Source organism: Typha latifolia, chromosome 13, assembly GCF_019914945.1.
Source record: "Typha latifolia isolate L0001 chromosome 13, TyphaL0001v2, whole genome shotgun sequence".
Taxonomy (NCBI): domain Eukaryota; kingdom Viridiplantae; phylum Streptophyta; class Magnoliopsida; order Poales; family Typhaceae; genus Typha; species Typha latifolia.
Window position 1 is genome coordinate 9,697,203 of NC_133098.1, and position 24,558 is coordinate 9,721,760.

Consider the following 24,558-nt stretch of genomic DNA (forward strand, 5'->3'; position numbering starts at 1 on the left):
GGCCCATTAGAAACCCTACCCCTGTCCTCCGAGTCGTACTGCTAACTCTCCCCTATCGCTCTCATCTCCGAACCCTTGAAAAGCCGTCTCTCTCGGCCAACTCCTCTCTCTCTCTCTCTCTCATCACCGTTGAATCCGAGGCTCGATCTCGGGTTCAGCTTCGCCCTCGGCTTCTTCTCTCTCTCGATCCGTCCCTTGATTCCTTCTTCTCGTTACTCTCGAAGCAGGTGAGGTAGATCCTTGCTCGGAAAGTTGAGATCTTGTTCTTTTTTTTTTGTTATCTAGGGTTTTGATTTTGACTGGTTGGTTCTCACGTACCTTAAATTTCGTTGTGTATGTGAGATTAGGCTGGTATAATTTTGCTTTCTTGTTTCCTTCTGTTTTCTCCTCTTGGATCTGTTTGGGAGTGGGGGGATCTGGTCGATTTATTGTTCTTTAGGTTGTGGTGATTCCATTATTCCAGCAAAGAAGTTTTATATTTTTTGTGGACATGCTCAAATATTTTTGGATATTAAGTTGTGTGGAAACTATCGTTCGAATTAGATATTGAGGAAGAGAGTATGAAGACTGTGACTTCGATAGTTTGTTTTTCGTCAATAAAAGAGCGTCTTTTTTTCTCTCTCTGAAATATAGAGAGGTTACCTTCTCTAGTAGTTGCGACATGATGGTCCATCGAGTCTTGCTGGTCTGTGCTTATGATCTGCACGATCATCTTTAGCTTGTTTTACCTAGTAACTAGTAAAGATTGTCTGCGGTTACTCCACCAGGTTTGCTGGACAAAAAGAAAAGTAGAAGAGAAGAAAAGCGAGAGAAAGAGAATTGGTTCTTCTTGTTTAGTTAGACAGAGAAGAAATGATAAGAAAACTTAGCCCCAATATTTTGCTAGTTACTAGAGATGTAAAAAAAAAAATTACAAAGATGTATGATGTAAAAACGTATAGACATGTAATGCATCATGCTTATGCTTTCCACTACTTGATGAGCTAATATGTTGAATATGCACCTTTCTCATTGAACCAAGCATATCACACTCACTTTGGTTTTAGTCCTCATATTTTGTTTTCTTTTTTCTTTTTTAATTGTCAAAAGTTTGATCTACAGCTTGTCCAGCTAGTGCTCCCAATCTTTTCAGAATTTCTGCATTAACATAGACTTCCAAATTGTTGAATTAGCAAACGCTCACCTTTTTTAGGTTGGATATGGTTAGTGTAAACTTTTGTTCCATAAACTAAGACATTCAACATAAGATCTGTTTGTTTTTTTAGCTGGAAACTGTTGGTATATTTGGAAGAAGATCTATCCTGCAAAAGTTTAGCATTGTGCTCTCATTATTATAAATGCTTTCTTCTACTGTTCATTCATACACCTTTCCCTCATTAATGTCTATCATCTTTCACCGGTATAAGATGTAATCCTCAACAGCTAGCTGTCCATGACATTTATGATGTTACTCAATTCTTCCTTTTCTGGACTTGCACTTATTTCCTTTTTCTATGTTGGAGCCTGTAATAAATACAATATAGTTTTGCATCTTTGTAGCTAGAACTTTTTATTCTGAAAAAGTAGGTCATATTTCTGCATGTTGATCATAATCATACTAGAAACTTGACACTTGTTTCTTGTTTTCTCTTATGGGATAGTTAAGCTCTTTACTCTAGATGTAACTTATTCAGTATTGGAACTACTACTATTCCATCATCATTTAATCTTCTATTTTGCAGCCATGGCGGGATTGGCACCAGAGGGATCGCAATTTGATGCTCGTCAATATGATGCCAAAATGAATGAGCTGTACTGTTTCGAATCATTGTTATTTATATTGTGCTTTTACACTGGCATTGTTGTTTTGCTTTTTAACTTGGTTCTTTTTTCTGTTGATGTTTTCTGTTCAAATAATATCTTTGATGAAAGTAATGCTTTCTTTCTTATGGACGAAATGTAGGCTATCATCAGATGGTCAGGATTTTTTCTTATCATATGATGAGGTATATGAGAGTTTTGATGCTATGGGCCTTCAAGAAAATCTTCTGAGAGGCATATATGCTTATGGTATGAGCATTATTGTTATTTATTTTCAGATATTTATATGTGATATAGTGGTAATATATATGTTAAACATCTCATGTTTCTAGGTTTTGAGAAGCCTTCTGCAATTCAACAAAGAGGAATTGTTCCTTTCTGCAAGGGGCTTGATGTTATCCAGCAAGCACAGTCGGGGACTGGAAAGACTGCAACTTTCTGTTCTGGAATTCTACAACAGCTTGATTATGGTTTGGTTGAATGCCAGGCTCTGGTTCTAGCTCCAACTCGAGAACTTGCACAGCAGATTGAGAAAGTCATGCGGGCACTCGGTGATTACTTAGGTGTAAAAGTTCACGCATGTGTGGGAGGAACTAGTGTTCGTGAGGATCAAAGAATTCTTTCAAGTGGGGTCCATGTTGTTGTTGGGACGCCAGGCCGTGTGTTTGACATGTTAAGAAGGCAATCCCTCCGTCCTGACCACATTAAGATGTTTGTACTGGATGAGGCTGATGAAATGCTTTCACGTGGTTTCAAGGACCAGGTCTGTTTGATGATACTTTTTTTTATTAATTTTTCTCCTCTACTCTAGCTTCTTTGAGTATATCTGTTTTAATATGGACAATATGAAGATGGTTATAGTGTTGTTTCGTCATATACTCTTGTAATTCTAGTGTTAAAAATGTAAAATTGCTGTTTGCAGCTCCCATATTTTGTTGTGTATATGGTGTTTTGATCATCTTGTAAAGCAATGCAAATTGTATACAAATCTGGCATGTATTGAATAAATGAATGCACAAGTTAATTCTGTATTATGATGAAGCAGTAGTTTTGGTGTTTGTACTTCATGAATGTAGCATATGGAATCTTACAGTATAAACCTTTTAAATCTGCTTCCTGTATATTATTTTAAATATAACTTCTAGTTTACCCGTTGTGGTTTGGCTCAATTTTAAGTTACGCCTATACACTTTAACTTAAGCACTTAATCCTCTGTTGTCTAGATCAAGTTGTAACCATTCGTAACTGTTAATAGGGATTTGAAAAGACTTATTTGTAACTGTTAATATGGGTAGGTTGGTCATTTAGCAACTTGCTTATGTTGGAAAATATTAGTGCCAATGATCCCGTACCCATAGTAGACCATCTTGAAATCCTCCTCCGGGATGCTGGATTCAACCTCCTCTTTGATGAACAATGGTAGGTTTAGTTTGGTATACCATTAGTTTTGGATATAAAAAAAACTTACAATTGTAACTTGGTCTGAACCATAGGGGTTGAAATATAGGGGTATAAGTGAAAATCGGGCCAAATTGCAAGGGATTAAAATATAAGTTACCTGTATTTTAAATACCTTCCCCCTTTTTACTACTTTCTCTGGTATTGAAGTTGTTTTTCACTTTCTCCTCTTCTTATTCCTTACTACCTCTTCTTTCTCTTATCCTTTCTGTTATCGTATTGCTTCTGATTTTGTCCTACTGCACTAGATATCCTGGATGTGAGTTGAGCCCTATTGATTCCTTAAAATGAATATGAAGGTTCAGGTCCATACCTCAAAATACTAATCCCACCGAGTCATATCTAAGCCTGAATCTATCTTTTGTTAGAATTTATTGCTGTCCATCTGTTCATAGTTCCACAGCTAAAATCATGTATCTCTCATATTCTAGGAGTCTAGAACTTCTTGTTGAGTGGAGCTTCTTTAAGCAAGTGGCTTTTCTTTTTCACTTTATGGACTGAAGTTATCTTTTCTTTATGAGATTCAACCTGCTTTTGTTCATGTTGATTTCACCTTGCGATCAAATATCTTTAGCAATTTCCTCATTCCATTATTAGTGCTAAACTTGAAAGGTGAAAGTGAATCTCATTAGTCTTATCTTAGCTTGTGTGAACTAATTTGAATGTTATAAATTGTCTACAAGTTAGTATTATCCTCACAATTGTATATCAGGCATATGCAGTTTTATTAATACTACAACTTTTATTGGTTTATCTTGTGCATAGCATGTCAATGTATTTTTTCTATTTTAATCTAAAATAGTTGGTAGTGTATGTTAAGATGAATATTAGCTGGCTAGGATGATACTTCCTACTAGTCTGTTATAGAGAAGTGCAAATTTTTCAGGAATGTTACTTCCTGCTAGTCTGGTGAAAAATAGTGTATCAGCTTTTTGCCGGCAGACTTAATTAACTACACCCAAATTATTGTTAGTCTGACATTCATTTGACGCTGAATACCAATAATTTTTAAGAAGCTGCCGTCTTGTTGTGCTGTTCTTTTTAATTTGTAAAATTTTCTGTGTTTATTTTTTGTCTAGTTTACATTTCTTAGCTTCACTTGATAGGAGTTCTCCTAACAACACTAGCTTGTCATTGCAGATTTACGACATCTTCCAGCTTCTTCCTCAGAAAATTCAGGTTGGAGTCTTCTCTGCCACTATGCCACCTGAGGCTCTTGAAATTACACGGAAGTTCATGAACAAACCTGTGAGGATCCTGGTGAAGCGAGATGAGCTTACCCTGGAGGGTATTAAGCAGTTCTATGTCAATGTTGAGAAGGAAGAGTGGAAGCTTGAGACACTCTGTGACCTTTATGAGACTTTGGCCATTACTCAGAGTGTCATCTTTGTGAATACCCGGCGCAAGGTGGATTGGCTCACTGACAAAATGAGGAGCAAAGATCACACCGTCTCTGCCACCCATGGAGACATGGATCAGAACACCAGGGACATCATAATGCGTGAGTTCCGTTCTGGTTCTTCCCGTGTTCTCATCACCACTGATCTCCTTGCTCGTGGTATTGATGTCCAGCAAGTTTCACTTGTCATAAACTACGATCTGCCGACTCAACCAGAGAACTATCTTCATCGTATTGGTCGAAGTGGACGTTTTGGACGGAAGGGTGTCGCCATAAATTTCGTCACCCGTGATGATGAGAGAATGCTGTTTGACATCCAGAAGTTCTACAACGTGGTCGTCGAGGAGCTGCCGTCCAATGTTGCCGATCTCCTTTGATGAGTCTGTTCTTACAAAAATGTGGTGTTTGCTATCAACTTATTTAGGTTTTTGTCCAACTTTTTCTTTCATGGTGGCAAGGCTCGGATCTATTCAAAGGTAGTTGGGGGAAGAAGAAGTCATTGTTTATCCTATCTTTGCAAATTTTGTTAGCAGTTAGGTTGTCTGTGTCTTGTTTTAGCTTGAAAAGGGAGACACCACTCTTTTAACTTATCTTTGCTATTACCCTTGTCTGATGTTATCTTATTTTCTTATCCCTACTTGTTTTGACATTTCTCATGCATGTACTCTGATACTCTGATGAAATTGTTGCTTTTTTAGTTTTTGTGTTCACTGTGATCTATCATACCATTTCTTTTCTTATCCTTGGACATTCTGGCTGGGATTTACCTAGTTGGGTTATATGACCTGACATCCATTAAGCTTTAATGCCTGTGGCCTATCTTGCTCTGGCTGCAATATTAGCTACTTTAATCTTTGTCATAATGCTGACAGGTAAAATTAAATCTTTTTCCTCTATTTCTCTCTCTCTCTCAATTAAGAAAACAATATCTTTAGATTTCTAAATGCAACATTTACATAATTTCAGCAAAACAATTTTGGGGTTTTTGCATGAAAAATCCACCCTGTTTTTGTTTTCGATTTTCATTGCATTTGAGACTTTTTTCTTTTATTTCGTTCTAATTTTATGACGGGATACTATAACATAGAAAAATTATTCTGAACTCTTTTATTCATTTTCTACGTAAAATTTTGCAATGCTATTTATTTATTTTTTTCTTCCATCTTTTAGCCCTATTTTCTATATAGATTGCTATAATTATTCTTTAATTAATAAAATAAAAAGTAATTAAAGATAGTGGTGAGATAATTAAGATTAGTTAAATAACTAAAAATATGTAAGAAAATAATATATTTAGATTTCTAAATGCAACATTTACATAATTTCAGCGAATTTTTTTTTTTTGAAAAGCTGGCTATATTAGGCTGACCTATCCTTCTGCGGGGATAACGGCCTCCTCCAAAACGAGGTTACATAATTCCACGGGGATAGAGTCCGTCGGCCCCAGCCGAGTAGCCCCTAGACTCCGCTTAGAGTAATGCACTGCACTCAGCAATTAAACCCCTAATTTCTCCAGACCCCGCTTAGAGTAATGCACTGTACTCAGCAACTAAACCCCTAATTTCCCAAGGGTTACTAAGGGCAGCTGATTCTATTATGCATGATCCTAACTAACTCCAATGAGTAATTTTTGTAAAAAGAAAAAAAATTATTCTAACATAACAATATGAAACTCAGAGAATGGCAACATTGCCATATAATACGTGGCATATGAATAATTGGTCCTTCGTTTTAACAGTCTACCCAAATTTTGAAGACAACCAATGTGATACTTCCAAGTGTGAAGCTTGCAACAGGTTCGTACAACGCTGTTCGTAGAAAATCCTACAAGACAACGATTGCTTCCCCTCTGTTATTCTACTCCGCCGTCGTATACCTACGAGGGGTAGAAAATAATATTTATTATCGCATAATATATATATATATAAGATATTAAATGCCCAATCCTTTTATTCCGGAGGGGTCGTCTTCCCCCACGACCCTTGTCTTTTCTCGAACCCTACTCCTCTCCGTCTCGAAGCAGCTCAAGAAATCCCTCTTCCCTAATCCCTCCTCGATCCGAAGGTATTTCGTCTCTTGCTCCATTCCTCTCTCTCTCTCTCTCTCTCTCTCTCTCTCTCTCTCTCTCTCTCTCTCTCCCTATCATCTTCCTCGATGCGGTCTCGGGAACTCGCCTCGACCGGATTCTGTCTTCTTTTATGTTCTGTTTGTGTTCTTCGAGTTCTTTTTTGGTCTTAGATTAGCAGATCATAGCAAGCGTCTTGCTTGGTTCCGTACTTAGTGGCTGGGAGAACGAATGACGGGTGTCGCTTTCCCTTTTGACTTTGGTGGTTTGCGGAGACGTCTCGTAGTCTCCTCCTCCAGTTAATTCGCGTTGAGTGGAAAGGAAACTGGCTTTTGGTTTAGATTTTTATCTCTAGGAAAGGGAAAAGAGAAGAATTTGGTTTACTATCATTATTACTTGTTATTTTGGTTAGGTGGTCTTTTTTCTTTACAGGGTTAAAGATAGCAAGTGACAGACATACTTCTTTTTTGTGAGATTTTGCTTCCGTATTGGAGGGTTGATGTATTTTTGTGTGATCATCTTTTTCTATCTTTAGTCTTTATGATCGCAAGGTTACTAAATTTGCCAGTTGGATAATCTGGAAGGTTTGTGCTTTTAAATATAATTTTTTCATTCTCTTGCATGCTCTGTACAGTCAATTGAGCTTGCTTATCGTATGTGTCGTACTTTTTATCTTCTGATCTTGCTTTGGTTGGTTTTTATTTCTTGGGAGAAGGATAGTTTGAAGATGATTAGAGTAATATATTGAGAAGTTTCTTCAATCATAGCCTTGTGCATTTATTTTTCCTTTTCACATTGGGTTGTATGAACAACTTGATTGAAGAGATCAAATTTCTCTTCTAAGATGTGGTTTTCGAGGATATCAGACAATTTATTTTTCCATACCATCATATCAAAAAATTTCTTCGTGTTTAATTAGCTAAACACCTCCCCCGTTAACCACTTATTTTGGGTTAAAATGTAGAGATTATAAGTGTGTGTCACTTGGTGTGGTGTTAAGGTTTTCCTATAGAACCCGAGATGCATAGGTTTGAGTCATGGAAATGGTGTTTCTCCCAACCCTGCATTAGCGGGAACCTCAAGCACTAGGACACCCTTCTTTTATTAAAAAAAAAAACTGCTTTTGACTGTTTTTTTTAATACTTTTTTCAGGGTCAAAAGGAGAAAGTTGAGGCCTTTTGAATATGGTGAGTTGGAACATTTTGTCTCTCTGACTTCAGGTTATGACCCACTGGTTACTACAAGCTATGCCTCAAAACCTCATTGAGTGTTATGCAATGTCAACTGAATAGAAAGCTGATGGCTCAAGCTATCAATGGAGAAGGCTGTTGTTTTTGAATCCATGATGAGGTTCCCTAGATGAAGACCAAAAGGATTTGCTAGTGGGCATTGGCAACCTAAAGTCATGCCACCGGCTTTGCGCTATAGGTCTCCATCTAGAAGGCCTCTTTGGATAATCATACTGGTCACTTTGATTTGCGTGGCACTAATTGGAGCTTATGTTTATCCACCACGCCAATACGCAGCCTGCTATTTTTTATCTTCTGATGTCTGCAGTCCTTGGCTTCCTCCTGCACCTGCTCGAGTTTACACAGACGATGAGATTGCTGCTCATGTTGTCATCAGGGATATTCTTTCAATTCCATCATTTCAGCCGAAGAATCCTAAAGTTGCTTTCATGTTCTTAACACCTGGTTCATTGCCTTTTGAGAGGTTGTGGGAGAAATTCTTCCTGGTAAGATCTTCTATTTTCAAAAGACTTTATATTGCAAGCATCTATATATATATAGAGAGAGAGAGACTTCTATGATCTATCTGTAGGTTTAGAAGGTTGGCAATGTTACATTGCTCAAATGTTGTACTCAGAATATAGATTTGTATTTATGAGCAAATAAGCTCAAAATGAATGGCACATTATGTAAGTACTATGTTATCTTAAAAAACAAATATCTACACCCAATTGATGGCTATACTCACATTTTTTTTTCATATCAAGGTTTTAGTAATTTTTTAGGACTAAGAGAAGCAAAAAATAAGGGTAAAAAAATATATATATATAAATCATACCTTCACATGCTAGATGATACCCTGGAATCATCGCAGCTAGAGATGTGGATACCAGTCCAAAAAACATGCATCATGGGCTACGATATAACATAAACCTTGAAGCTTTATTGTGAAAGTTGAAATGATATTTTAGTGTTATTTCCTTGAGATTTATTTGTATGATTGTTTTACCTTTTGAATTGCTTTGAGATGCTATATAAAGTATAGAAAGTATAATGAAGTTTCATGATCTTTGGAGTTTAAATGACCCTTATTTCCTTTGACTCTAAATCTGTAGGTAGATAGATGTAACCATAGTTATCATCCTTGTGTGGTGCGTAGGTAATTTTAAACAGAATTCATCTCCAACTTTGAACCCAAATATGTTGAACTTTCTTTTCTGCTTGAAACTATGCTTGAAGCATGTCTCATGAATACTTTCAGCTCTCCTAATCCTTTTTCTGCAAAATTTCTTTCAGTCAGTTATATATTTTATCTGGTCAGAATGTCTCTTCTTGAGTTTGATCTTCAATACTTCTTCAATCTATTAGTTAAATCCTCAAATATTATCAATTGGACATTGGATTTTTTGTTTTATTCAGATTTGATTATATGAGATATATTTCATATATGGTGCTTTGCCTTTTGCTTTAGATATTAATGCTTTGTTGTCTTTGAGCAGTCACTTTTTAAAAAAAAATTCTTTCATAGCCCATAGGTTATGGATGCAATATTGGGGTTAGTCCTCTCCGATACATAAGACATTTAAGCCTAGAATCTCATGGGTAATTAGATTAGACAATTGGGCCAACCGCCACAATAGGTCAACTTCAGTCACTTTGCAAGAAGACCTTGTAGTCTGTGACCTGTCCATCGAATTAACTTTTAATGATTCCTTTATCTATTTGAGATATTGTGGTTGAATTGTTGAAGGATCATTTCTATAAAGGGAAGCATAAGTACCCTTCTACATTGTACTTCCACTCTGTATTTTGCTTGAAAATGCAAGTTAACCAAGGTTCATTTCCAGCAATGATAATTAAATGGATTACAAATAGAACTTTGCAACTCATTATATATAATACTTCCATCACTTATATTTGCCTTTATATATCTTTTTGTCAGTCTTGAAAATTGATAGAATGGCTAAGTTCTTAGAAGCAAGGACTGTCGTGCCATACCAGTGGTGTGCCTACATGTTGCAAGGGATGTGCCGATGGCACTCCCCTGTGTCGAGGCATGCTAACGTGTGCCGTTGCCTATATCGTATGTATTGCTGGATATGGGTAGTGTGTCGAGCGACATGTCATGAGTGTCGCGTGATACCTATTTGGCTTATTCAAAGAGACCCTTTTTTGAGGTCTCTTTGCTGGTAGGCCCATTTTCCAAACTTAAAAGAAGAGAAAGATAAGAAAGAGAGACCCAGGAAAGGTGGTCAATTTTAAAGACGGGAACTTCAAATCTCATCGAAAGATATCCTTTTTTTAATTTATGTTTCCTAGTTTCTTTGGTTTAGAAATTAGATCCGAGATTAATCATCCTAGACATAGCAAAATGAAGTTAGATCTATCATTTGTAAGAGTCATTCTACATGGATCTAGCATTTTGTGCTAGATCTGTATAAAATACTCTTTCAAAACATTGGAATCGAAGGAAAAGAAAAATTGTTTGATATTATATGTTGAATCACTTTTTACTTGATTATGGCTATATCTACACCTTTATAACATTATCTAGGGATTAAATCATTAACGACTCTAATATAGGCTTTAATAAATATATTAGAATTTAAAATATATACAAATCAATGTTTTGAAATTCGGTATCAAGATCGAAACTGGCTACTAGAGAAAAATGATACGTATTGGTCGTATCGGATTGAACTATTTTTTAATTATGTAAAATTTTAAATATTATTTTAAAATGCAAAAAAATTTCTAAAAAATTTAGAAAAAATGACAGTGAAATAAGAAAATAATAATGACCCCCTAAAATAATAATTACTCACATAGAAGTAATGATAGTAAAATAAGAAATTATCTCTACCCCCTCTCCCTCACTCTCTTCTCTTCATCCCTCTCTTTCTCAGAATAGTTGCACTCTATTACTGTATTAAAAGGAACACTATAGTAATAGAGACAGAGATAGAGGGAGAAAGAGAAGGGAAAAAAGAGAGGAGAGGCTAGAGAGAGAGGGAGAGAGAGTTGAGAGGAGGCTGGGAGAGAGAGAGGTCGCTGGAGTCCGATAGAGAGAGAGAACAAAAAAAGAAAAAAGAACATACCCGAAGTTGCGGGAGATTAAGGGAGCTGGATCTTCATCAGATCAGCGAGGGATGGCTTTTGAGGGGGTGGTGTCCACGGGGTTTTGAACCAAACATGAGAGAGAGAAGTTCTCTCATGCTGTGGATCGGGTGTCGGTTGATACCTGATGGAACCAGGCCAAGATTTGGATTGACCGCTTTTTGTATCCATGGTATAAATACCCTAGAAATCCTATTTATAAAGTGTGCTAGTGAGCAATCCAGCACTATCGACACGACAATCCTTGCCTAGAAGTGTTCAAAAAGTAAGTTGCTGAGAAGTTTTTAGCTCTATGGCTAACTGGTTTCCAGGAAAGGTTTGTAAAAATTCATTCAGTTGGAAGTTTGAGTATTATATTTTCTCATAGGGGGCTTCATATGTGAATATATATAAAATTTATCTAGCAAAAATATTGTAAATGCATTTGTTTGGGAAGAAAATAACTTTGATTAAGCATTTCAATGATTTGAGAGTGTTTTACTTTTAGTAAGTTGGAATAGATCTCACCTGTGCCTCTACTCACATTCACTTCAGCTGAAGGTGGAGTCCTGTTTTTCAATCTGAATGGTTTGTTCAGTCCTAAAAAATAGTACAAATCATGCTGAAACATGAACTTGCGAGCTGGTCCGAGAAGTCCAAATTTAGAAATGTGAAGCTCCATTTCCATGCACATATGATTATGTTCATACTTAATAATTAGTTCCGTTATTGTGTTACAGTGTTAGTCTGAAATGACAAAAAGTAAGCACTATCATGCTCAACTAGATACACATACTTTGCTAATTCTCTCTCCTTTAAATCCATCTCCAAGATAAATTGGAGTAACTTGTTATGAACATCTGGGATAGGCAATCCTTAAATGTTTAGAATTTGCAAATAGTTGACCACTTAATTTTTTGATAATGGAAAATAGCCCAGTTTTCCTTTTTCTGGACCTAAGTGGCCAGTGCTTAAAGGAAGAGTTTAATGTGCATAAGCAAAACTGAACGTGCACAGAATGAGACACATACTTATATTTGGGCATTTTGGTCCAAAGATTCTGTTTTGGCAAATAATTATAAAGAAGACCCTGGCCTATTCTTATGATCTTGCCAAAAAAAGTGGGTTCTTTTTTGCAGTTATCTGTGTCTGAAGTTGAAATCATTGCTGGGATGGTAGTGACTCTCAATCATTTACATGATTACATCTAATTTATATGCATTCTCAGGGGCACGAAGGCAGATTCACGATCTACGTGCATGCATCAAAAGAAAAATCAGTACATATTTCTTCTTTATTCATCGGTCGGAATATTCGTAGTGAAAAGGTAAACTTTTCCTACATATCCTTTCAAGTTGCAATCACCATTTATTACTCAATTCTACTCTACAACACCGCATGCAGAAGTGAAGGTAGTAAATTTGTGTAAGGCTTGTTATCAGGACTGCATTAAAAATCAATTCTTTGTCTTGTACTTTATGTAAGAGAACCTATTATCTAAAAGTTTATGACCTCAAGAGTCAAGACCATTATAGACATCCTATAATTGTTTTGTCAATAATAAATGAATGCTTAGGTTTCCGGTTTCTGCAGAATTGCTGAAGATAGTGTGTTTCAGAACTTTCAGTTGATAAGCTTTGTAGTTCATATACCCCCAATATTGCTGTGGTCAAATGCATGTCAGAATGTTGTTTTAAATTAAGCCTTGGTTGCTTTGTTGGTTTCCAATTGTTGATATGTTTTGCTAATCTGATTCTTAATATTCCAATATAGCAGGAAATGCTTGTCGATGTTGGGATGAACCAAAAACTTTGCTTTATGTGATGAACCAAAAACTCTTTCCAGGCTTTATGTGTCGTTGCTTCTCTTTTTTAGTCTATCCTTGTCAAAATATATTCAGTATTGCTCTTAGACTCGGTCCCCTTTCACTTGATTAATGCATCAGATATTGTTATAAGTAGTCTATAAACATTTCTTTTTTCCTATTTGTTCTGGACTCTTTTGTAGTCTAAATGAAGTTGGGTGTTCAATATTTAATGCAAGAATATAGGTCCCAATTAGCATTGTTTTGTTTCCCAATGTTTTGACAATTAGGAAGATGTCATCATCATGCCAATTCAGTAAAGGCTAGTTCAAGAACTGCTATAGTATGCACTCTGGCCTGGATCATTCAAGATGAATCATAAAATTCTTACTTCTGTGTACAAAATAGTGTCAATTGAAATTTCTTGTGAACTTTTGTATATGCTATCTTAGATGATTTGATGATGACAATCATATTATATAATTCAGTCATATTTTTTACTTGAATTATTTAGTCGAAGATTGTATTAGTTTTTCTTGTCTAATTTGAATGGAGTTGCAAATCTATAAACATGTAAAAAAATTCTTTTAGGTGGCTTGGGGGAAGATTTCTATGGTTGAAGCAGAGAAGCGGCTGTTGGCAAATGCACTCCAAGATGCTGATAATCAGCATTTTGTGTTGCTTTCTGAGAGGTCAGTGCATTGGATCACTACCTTCCTAACTGCTCCTATTCTGCTCATATTTAAAATATTAATATATATTTCCCGTTTCACTGCAGTTGTGTACCACTGCACAATTTTGATTATATTTATAATTATCTGATGGGAACAAATATCAGCTTTATTGACTGGTAAGCGGACAGTTATTTGCATTCTACAAGTTTGTCATGAATCATTTTGTACTTTTATTTATTAGAGTTTCTATCCATGGGAATTCATTATTTTAGTTTTATTGTGTAAGCCTAAAATGACAACCAGCCCTAGTAATATATATGTAATTTGTATGAACAGCATACATATGTGCGTCGACATAGATATGGCATTTCCCTCAATTTGTCATTGCTTAGGAGACTAGCACAATTTTCAGTTGTTGATATATCAAGAATTTTCAGCTTTGAAGATCCAGGCCCACATGGAACGGGCAGATATTCTGAGCACATGCTACCAGAAATTGAGAAGAAAGATTGGAGGAAAGGAGCACAGGTGAGCTATATTATATTCTTGACTTGTCAAGACTCAAGACACTAATTTTAGAAGCAACAACCAAAGGGTACACCAAGAAGACTACCAGTTGAAGTAGAGTCATTATTTAATTTTTGGATCATTGAGTCAACAAGAAAATTGCATCGTCTTGAAAGGCAAATTCAACTGTCCTGCATCATCTATAATTTTGATCTAATTTTTGTCAGAGATAATCTGTTTGATGCGGTGATGCCTTTTTGATGTAACTGTCATCAAGTTCATTAGCCCTTTGTAGCATATGCTATACTCACTCTATGCAGAGTAGAGAGAAACTCGAGGATAGATATGATTATGATCCTACTTTTCAAGTGACTTCTCATTAATAGCAGGAAAATAGAGATCTTTCAGGAAGAGTACCAATTAATCCAATCAATCAAAGGATTGGTCATTCCTGAAAGCTGACTTTATTTAAGTTCTCTAACAAGAAGAAATTGCCTGCATACCATTATACTATCTACTTTTTTATTAGCTGTACTTAATCAGTGAAAACAGCCTTTTCTTATTTGGGTAAGGCTGTATATATTTTGCCCTCTCCAGGCCCAGCAATAGCAGGCCTTGTGCATTGTGATGCCTATACTTGTACCCTATGGCGATAAGATATTGGATAGTGAAGGTTCCAGTTGGCAACAGTGTTTTGAGCAGAACTATCTTTATAGTCTGAAGCTTTTACTCAAGCACTCTGAAGATTATTGAAACTCTTCTATCTGCAAATAAGTAACTAAACAATATCACTTTAGCTTCAAGCAAAAATAGCAATAGAAGCAGCATGAACTAGCATTATTTTGAAGACAACCAATACTTGATTCAACTGGACAAGGGATGCACATTTTGATCAAGGAGAGTTCTTGTCCATAGATGATGTTATCTGTAAGCATGTTAAATGCCTAAAAATGCTCAACAGACATTCATCAATATAACACTGTATAATATTATTCATGCAACATTGCTTTCAAGGTGTGCAAAAACCCAAATTGTTATGGTACTTGAGCATGCATTACAATTTACTAATAATATTTTTCTGATTTTCTGCATGTCTTCGTTATTTTAGTCAACTGTGGAGTGTGGAAGTTAAAGTATTTCAACTAGTCTGGCTAGGTATTTCAATGTTAATGATCGTTGATGCATACCACTGGGTCATGTGAAATAAACTAAAAATGAGTATGATTTCTTGGTATTTCTGCAAAAGAACCTGACAGCAAACTGTTACAATATCCAATAAATTGGATTTTTTGCTTTTCCCATGATGATGTTCTTTCATATCTTATGTCTTACATTTTGCAGTGGTTCTCAGTCAAGAGACAGCATGCTGTTCTAATTCTTGCTGACAGCTTGTACTATTCTAAATTCAAGCTTTACTGCAAGGTAAATAACTAAATATGCATATTGTGCATAGCTTTACAACAAAAGATGTAGTCAATCTCATCGGAATATTGTTGTTGTGTGTGTGTCTGTGTCTGCTTGTGCGACACCGTGTGGGAATTTACAGCAACGACAAGCCTACAACCAAGCATTAATTCCAACTATTTGAGGTTGGCTTTATGGATTGCATTCTCCATTTATCTCTATTTAGTGCATTGATTTGAGCCAAATCAAGTTCTAGGGTCCTCTTTCCATATTTTTCTTGACAAAAAAGTTCTACACTAACTATCAAGCTACCCAAAGTTCCTCCTTTATCTGGGTTTGGGACTAGCCTTGAAAGGCATCAATATATTACAGTAAGTGCACAGGTTTAGTAAACATATCTATAAGAATGAACATGTTTTTGCCTACTAACTAGAAGCTACTAAATTTCTTTTTCCGGGGATGCTATGGCTCTATATATTGATTTTAATGTATCTTGATTGTAACAGCCTGGCAAGGAAGGGCACAATTGCTATGCTGATGAACATTATTTGCCAAGTTTTTTCCATGTAAGCACATATTATCATTTCTAGCTAATGGTTCACCTTCTTCCTTTTCCTCCATTTCAGATTCATTCTCAATTACATGGGTTTCTTTGTGTATATTTCAGATGGTTGATCCAACTGGAATTGCAAACTGGTCAGTGACACATGTAGATTGGTCTGAAGGAAAATGGCATCCTAAAGCATACAGGGCCGTGGATGTGAACTTTGAGTTACTTAAGAACATCACGGTACTTTCCTCTCTCAGACATGAAATAGGAAAAGTCATGTTCAAGTTAATCTTTATTATGTGAACAACATTGTGTTCAATCAAGTATTACTATTTCGTTGCTAACTATATTACATTTTGCAGTCCATCGATGAGATTGTCCATGTTACCAGCAATCTAAAGGTAATTTTTTATTTAATATCTTACTCTAAAAGAAAGTAACTGTTTTCCTTACTGACTTTTATGCTACTAAGGTTTTAATAAGAAGACGTCTTATTAAACAAAATTTTTTCTTAGAATGATGCATCACTGCAATACTGTTTTCTTTTATGATTCTGATTGTAACGAGGAACTTATGTTTATATTTACTCATGTCTGTCGTAACGTCCTATTGGAGAATTTTGTGAGTGATGTGTGACATTTTCCTTCTTTTTAATGTCATTGACATAGACAGCCTAGCCTCTCCAATTTTAATTTTGTGAGTGATGTATGACATTTTCCTTCTTTTTAATGTCATTGACATAGACAGCCTAGCCTCTCCAATTTTGCTGCAACTTGAGTTTATGAGATCACAAATTAAGACAGTCTTCCCTGTATGAAGTCTAGGACCTGTAGTGAGAGTGAGCCCAAATTGTTGGACATCAACTGTCTTATAGCAATTTGTAATCTAATAGTCTAATAATTTTCCCACTTAGAACTAATGACATAGAACTAATGACATATTAGTTTATGCGATACGAAGGGTGAGATTGGATTGCTAATGCCCTTGTCTCAATATATCCCATGTTAGGCTAAAAGACCAGAAACGGGAGTCCTGATTGAATAACTTACAGGGAGGATAATTGCCCTCAAATTTCTTCCTTAAAAAAAAGATAACTTGGGAAATTGGAATGTAAAAGGTAAGATATTTAATTTACTCAACTCTAATTTTTTAATTCTAGATTTTTATGTTTTATTTCATTATTTTATTTTTTTATTTATCTATTTATATTTAATTATTATTTTATGAACTTTTTTTACTTATTCAAAATATTTAAATTGTTGCAAATATTAATTTTTGGAAATTTATGCTCTTACATCAACTTTATTTTTGGTTCTTTTCAACTTAAATTTTGCTTATTTTTAAACTAAATTTTCATAATAGTATAATTTTTATTTTTAATTTCTTATTTCTTGTCTAATTTTTTAATTTTAATTTTTCTTTATTAAATTTCTTATTTTACATTTAAAAATATACACTTAGATGGTACAATTCGAGTTTAGATACTCCACAAGGAGTTGATAATCGGTGTTAACCTTATTCACCTGGGGTAGTAACGTCAATTCATATATTTTCTTCATGTCCATTTGAGTTATCCTATGCATAGTCCAATGCAAACTGAACACGATACTAAGATGGGACTAGTAACCCCAAGCCTAAGGAATATTTTATCCCATGACATAAGCCTAGGGATGGATTATCTCTCCTAAAGCCTAGGATTCTAAACTATGCACATGCCCTGCTATGGATATTCCAGTTGGTGGAATTAGCCGAGGTAGCCAGCTTAGCCTTTATGCTTGTGTCACTGGTCATATGGCAAAAAGCATAATAATGTCCTCTTAACCAATCAAAAGGAAGGAGAATATTAGAGGATGGTGGATTCATCACATGAAGGAAATAATATTTTTCTAATAGAGATACTCTTTCATATTATCCTGAGACTAGTAATAGAAAAACCTGAGTAACGAGGATTGTAATGGTACTCTACTTTCTATTCAAAGATTAATGACAAACACGCAAGTAGGTAACATAAGAAAAGTGTGGTACCATCATGGCTGTGCAGTTTTGGTTTCTTTTATGGATGGAAGCTAGGTTTTCCATATCGGGATCGGGATCGGGATCGGTATCACGCCGTCCAGAAAAACGATACGTATCGGCCGTTTGTATTAGATCGGACTATTTTTTAATTATATAAAATTCTAAATATTATTTAAAAATGCAGAAAAATTTAGAAAAAATGATAGAAAAATAAGAAAACAAAAATTACTCAAATATGAAGTCTAAAAACTTAAAAAATGTATGAACTTACTCAAAATTTAAAATTTTGATGAATACCGAGCTGGCTCTCGTAAATTTCTATAGTCTTCATCATCATAATCACCATAAGTTTAAAATATTGATGTTTGGGACCTGATGCTCCAAAAAGTGATTCCATTATACTATTCATATTGTATGAATTTTGTTGTGTAACTTGCGTCTGAGGAGGATAATAACTAGCATTTGGATATTGTGTCTGAGAATACTGAGGATAATGAAGATAATAATTAGCATATGGATCTTGTGATGGCTCCAAACAATAAATACTCGATGTACCATAATCATAGGAAGCAACATTCTCATGACGACGTCGCTAATATGTATATACATCCTCAGTTTCTCTATCTTTAATCCTTATGCTTCCTTGACTTTTCTCAACAAATGTAGATGGGACGATCTCACCACCATATGTATCATCAGGACTATGACTAGTACTAGTAGGTATATTATCTCTCGCTGCTGAACGACTCGTACCAGTCTCTGCCTTCGTCGTGGTCTCCCCCAATATCTCATCTAATCATGGGTTATCTCTGTCTTCTAATAACCTGTAATCTAATAACCTGTCATCTATTTCTTTGATCCATGGAGTTAAGGGGTCTTCTTCATAAAAAATATGATTTAAATCAATCAGTTCATTTTTTGTTTTTCTTCTTTAATTTCTCTCTTAATCTTTCTATTGTCAGTCGGTTGTGTTTTTGTGTGGATTAAGGAGAAAGTAGTCCAATTTCATCCATAAATAGACTATAATTCAGTTAGAGTATTATGAGATATAACTGCAGCAACTTTAGCAGTACTGAATTGCTCAGCTCTCAATCTATATCTCTCCATCTAAAATCAAAAATATATTATTGCATACTGATTATATTGAAATTTAAAACTTGAAATAAATAATAATAAAATTATTTAATTGAATCATAACTCACTTTTTTATTGTAAAGGATTTGTTTATGAATATCGGGCTCAAGCCTGCTGATTACTTTCCTAACTCCCAATAAGACTTTACTATTATTATTTACATTTGTAGAAAATTAAAATCTTGGATTAAGAAAATACCTTGTAGAAATTTAAAATTTGTAAGCATTCAAGTTTTTAAATATTTATAAATAAAAATAAATTAGTAAATTAAAACTTAAAACTTAAAAGTATGCCTACCAACAACGTGTATATCTCTATGTAGTTGTTTGTTCCATCTAGAATCAATCATATTCCACCACTTCCTATAACTTTGACCCACATTTTTTTATTGATTCTTTTGCTATGTCCATTGTCTCATATGAAAAATTCATCTTAGACTTGTTATCACTGTCTACAAGTCTTAATACTTTGACAAGAAGCTTAAATACTGCGGTGGCAATTGTAATATTATCTCAAAATGTATTTCCAAGAGCCATATTTTTCAAAGTTTCATCTAAATATTTATCTTTAGGTTTTATATTCTTAATTTTTATAGACCACTCCTATGATGTAAACATCCGCATAATATCATCCTTGCAGCGCATGATGCTCTCTAAGGCTAAAAAATGAGTAGCAAATCTAGTGACGTCGGGTCTGATGATCTCCCTACTACTAGTCATCTACCTGAGTAAATTAAGAACCCAACTATAGTTATATATAAAATTTGTCAATCTCTAACCTTTATGTATGACCATGTCAATTTCAGGCTCTTTTGCAATATCTCTAACATTAGATCAATATAATGTACAACACATGACGTCCAATATAAATGAGGTCTTTTTATTATAAGTAAATTTTCAACAGCTTTATAATTGGCCTCATTATCAGTAACCACTTTGACTACTCTTTTTTCATCGATTTTTTGTACCCTATCCATCAATTGACAAATATAATTTGTATTTTTGAAATGAGCAGTAGCATCCACAGATTTCAGAAATAGTCCCATGCCAGAGTACACTAAGAAATTAATTATATTTCTTCTGTTTTATGTACTTCATCCATCATACATCAGTGTACAACCAAATTCATCTCAATACCATTTAAATATCTCAATGTAAGTACGAAGTTTATCTACCTCTGAGTTAAGATATTTAGTAGCAATATTATTTGAACTAAGAGGCGGAACATCAGACCCTACTGATTGTATAGCATCCACCATAGTGTGATAATAAGGACTATCAGCTACATTGAAAAGAATATAGTTGTAGAAGAAAAATTTAGAGATAGCCCTACCAATGTGTTTCTTTGCATTTTTAATTCTTTTGAAAGCTATCTTGATGGAAGTCTGTATACGATCCATTTTTTTCTGAAGATATGTATTCATTGGTCCAATATTTTCAGACTCTACTGTAACACCAGGAGTCCTATAGGTAGAATTGTTGCCCCCATATTCTCTCTCTCCCTTTATATTAACTAATCTAGATCTTTGAAAGTTACCACCAGTACTTCTTCTCATCTCTCCTCTCCTCTATACATATTTCTGCTCTTTTTCATTGCCCTCCTCATCCTTCCCACTCTGCCCACTGCTATCATCATCAATGTGTACAGGATTATGCATTAATTCTTCACGAACCATTAACTCTCTTTGTTGTGTAGATTGTTTATCCTTTGTTTTTCCAATTAAATGAGCCAACATCTGCTTTCTAACTTTCAAGGACACTTGAGTGCAAGCTGTTACATTTCCTTGTCTTCTAGCTAAATGTTCTTTCAAATAGCTGACACCACCACACCAGTTGCATTTAACATGTCTTTTATCTTGCCCAATAGTGCTGCAATGTTGCCACCCAATATCGGTATCATATGACTTATCTTTTGGAGCCATTGATATTTTAACTCTATAACTAAAAAACATAAACAAAAATCAAAATAAAATATAAAATAATTTAAAATTTATGAAAATAAAACCCTCTCAAATTTTTTTTCTATTTTTTTTTCTTTACTTCTTTCTAATTTCCAGTTTCCACCCCTCTCAGCCTCTCAACTCTCAAGTTCTCGGCAACAGCAACAACTGTTGCTTCACCACAGCAGCACCTACCTACTGTTAAGTAGCAGCATGTGCACAATAAAAAAGAAAGAAAGAAAGAAAGAACGAAAGGAATTAGAAACTGAAAAAAAAACCACCCGAGGTCACCGGGAGGTCGAGGTCGTCGGAGAACATCGCCGGAGGTCGAGGTCATCGGAGATCTACTCGGTCGCCGGTGAGAAAGAGACCTGTGAGAAAGAGAGAGAGGTAGGCGGGTGGGGGGACATCAATTATTGATGTCCCCCGGGTCGGATCCGACCTGTTCCCACCCGTTTCTGTCGGGATCGGCCGAAACCCTAGCCAAAACCAGCTGGGCTGGCTGATCTCAATCCGTTTCGGCCGATCCCCACTTGGGATCGGCTGAAACTAGGAACCTTGGATGGAAGACACATCAGATCCCTCTTCTTTTTCTTGAATAATTACAGAAGATTACTTTCTTGTGAGGTTTTCCTAAGTTTCTATATCTGCATATCTGTATGCGAATATGACTCATTTTCATGTTGTTCCTAGTTTACATAGTTTGACTGTTCATATTGTCTGTCTGAATAGTTTGTTGACTATGAAACTTAAAAGGAAAGTATGGTTGATGCTAGAACCTTACAATTTGGAATCCAGAAAACATACAAACACATAGTTTGCCACAAAAAAAAAATTGCTGCATGCTTTCACTGGCTTCCAGTTTAGGATGTAGATGTAAACTTTATGTTATTCTTTCAAGATCCTTTTTCGTTTTTTATTTTTTTTTCTTTCCCAATTTTCTGTATTGATTTCTTTGAAAAGTGATTAAATCACATTTCAGGTGATTGCAAAAGCAGAGCGATGACTGAATAATAATTGTTTTGGTCATGATTTTGCAGAAACAAGTGCACCGCAGACCTTGCCTATGGAATGGGATGAAGAGACCATGCTATTTATTTGCTAGGAAATTTTACCCTGAGGCAATAGACAATTTGATGAACTTATTTTCTAATTTCACTGTTATTTGAGAAATGGAGATGAATTCATTCTTTGGTCAAGCATTGTGCCTCCAACCCTTGGTCCTCTCAATTTGGCTACCAAAAAAATTGGCTACAAAATTGCGCAACATGTTAAAGCAGCTGTTGTGCCATACTGTCAATGTCCTTAGAGGAAAGGGATTATATTGATAAAGGAGGTAGCACTATCAAGATCTGGGAGTGTCAGTGTTCTTCTGATGTGGCTTCTGACTGCCGCCCGCTTCTCCCCAGGTCAGTCGTCTCCATGAATTCTGTGGTCATTTATATTGATATTATTCTACCTTTAGAACAGAAAATGTTATTATAGTATTAACTGTTGTAAGGTGATGCATTTTTTTGTATAGAGATGTAATCACTCTCATGTATTTGTGTGTTAATCCAAGATAGTAAATGTAAAAACAAATATGGCCTTGTTTTATTTTTGTTAAGAGTGTAAAAGAACAAAATCACATGTTTCTAATAGCTTAAGCTCTTAAGAGTAACTAATTATATAATATGGTATCAAATCACAACTTGAGTCCAAAAGTCAGCTTAAGCTTTTAGACTAAAATACTCGTATAATATAAGCCTCTCCCAACTATCAATTTGAAACTCTCTTATTGGCAGGATTAGCTACTATTTAGAGGACCTTGGCTTTGCTGGATTATGGATAGAGACATAGAATTAGGTGTTTGTAGAGGTAGGCCCTAATCAAATCATTGATCATAGTGTAGTGATTTCGAGGAAAGTAGTGAAGTGTTAGGGCTTCTGTATCATGTATTATAGTTTCTTTCACGCATGAACTAACAACTAAATTATGAGGACATTATATTTCTTTTCAAGCAGTCCCAAATCATATCCTGTTATATATAGAGATAACAATATCTGGAAATTCTCTAGGAAAATAGTAAAGAGATAGGGCTTCTAAATCATGCATTCTAGTTTCTTCCAAGGATCAACTAGCAATTTAACTGTGATTGCGTATAGAGAAAATTGTGCTTCAAACCCTAGTTTTTTTACCCCTATTTTTTGCTATTAAATGTCTAGATAAACAACTCTGTTGGACTTCCAGAACAGAACAGGGCCAACTACCATAGCTTAGTGGTCAGATCCTTTCAAGCCATTCCAGAGGTCAGGGTTTGAATCTCTCCAATAATATTTGGTGGATTTTTCATAGGAGTGCTATTTATTAGGAAGGGGCTACTATAATTAACTTATGAGCTTATGATCTATAAAAAAAATTCATAGGTATTATATCTTGAGTTTTTCTTTTAATCAAACCGACTCTTATAAATTTATTTATCCAAATAGTCTACCTCTAAATTTAAAGGGTGTGGTGGTTGAATGGGCATCATATGCACATATGTGATACTTGGGTGCACAAGTGTAACCATAATCAATTGTACTTAGATTGATGAGCATGTGGAAAATCAAAAGATCCAAGTTGAATGAAATAATAAGATGTTGATGCAAAATTAAAGGGTTTTGTTGTGTATGCCTATCAACCATTATTATATGCAACACTTCCTAATCTTCATGTATAGAAGTCAAAAAGAGGTCTCTTTAGGGAGAGGGAGAGGGAGAGGGAGAGGATTATGATTATTAGAACCAGACCAGATGTTGACCCGGTTAAATTTAACCGGATCGCTAGTTATTAGTTCGACCAGTAGAGTAGGTTACTTGATTAGACCGACAATTTTTTTATAAAAAATATTAAAATAATATATCTAGATAACTTTGAACTTTGAAAGCTAGAAAAATATCTATAGAAACAATGTAATTGCATTTCTTCTATCATTTAGCTACTTTTTAACTAATATTTCAATTTAAGAAACATCAAATCATATCTTAATTACACTTTTAACATTTAATATATATAATTTTCCTTAAATTTAGGAACTAAATTATCTTTAGGGTAAATCATAGAATAACTAGATGATTTGAGAGAAAAAAAAAAAGAGAGCAACCTAATTGGTTTGTAAAAATCAGGTCAAATTGCGTGGTTCGCTGGTCTAACTGCTCATTACATAACTAAATCGAATCGCCTCGGTAGTCAATTCACAATCAACAAGAGAGTAAATCGGCTTAGGGTAAATCATAGAATAACTTAATATTAAGAACAACTAAGGGCAACCTAATCGGTTTGTAGAAATTAGATCGAACCAGTTTGATAGTCAATTCACAACCACGACCTAGAAGAAAGAGGGAGGAAGATGACTCTCTCTCTCTCTCTCTCTCTCTCTTGCCTTTTAACATTATCACTTATATTTTAATTTAATATTTTTACTAAACTAATCTCTCTCTTCCCCCATTCTAATCACTCTTA

General features: G+C 35.0%; 2 protein-coding genes across 4 annotated transcripts; both read left to right on the forward strand.

The window, feature by feature from the left end:
* LOC140799810 (eukaryotic initiation factor 4A-14) lies at window positions 1-5,367 on the forward strand. 2 transcript variants are annotated; one of them, XM_073154279.1, is made up of 5 exons: window positions 1-227; window positions 1,722-1,791; window positions 1,943-2,049; window positions 2,133-2,563; window positions 4,399-5,367. In XM_073154279.1, exons 2-5 carry the CDS (start codon window positions 1,724-1,726, stop codon window positions 5,032-5,034), a joined length of 1,242 nt encoding a protein of 413 aa, XP_073010380.1. In that variant the 5' UTR covers window positions 1-227; window positions 1,722-1,723; the 3' UTR covers window positions 5,035-5,367. The 2 variants fall into 2 exon arrangements, with proteins under 2 accessions (XP_073010380.1, XP_073010382.1); XM_073154281.1 differs by having other exon boundaries at window positions 24-232.
* Window positions 5,368-6,586: 1,219 nt separating this feature from the next.
* On the forward strand, window positions 6,587-22,671 carry LOC140799962 (glycosyltransferase BC10-like). Of its 2 annotated transcripts, none has more exons than XM_073154554.1 (12): window positions 6,587-6,721; window positions 7,875-7,909; window positions 8,015-8,457; window positions 12,276-12,374; window positions 13,443-13,543; window positions 13,630-13,701; window positions 13,963-14,053; window positions 15,374-15,454; window positions 15,943-16,002; window positions 16,104-16,226; window positions 16,349-16,387; window positions 22,116-22,671. In XM_073154554.1, the coding sequence occupies exons 3-12, from the start codon at window positions 8,128-8,130 to the stop codon at window positions 22,242-22,244; spliced, it is 1,125 nt and encodes a 374-aa protein (XP_073010655.1). In that variant the 5' UTR covers window positions 6,587-6,721; window positions 7,875-7,909; window positions 8,015-8,127; the 3' UTR covers window positions 22,245-22,671. The 2 variants fall into 2 exon arrangements, with proteins under 2 accessions (XP_073010655.1, XP_073010656.1); XM_073154555.1 differs by lacking the exon at window positions 6,587-6,721 and adding an exon at window positions 7,170-7,306.
* Window positions 22,672-24,558: the final 1,887 nt, after the last annotated feature.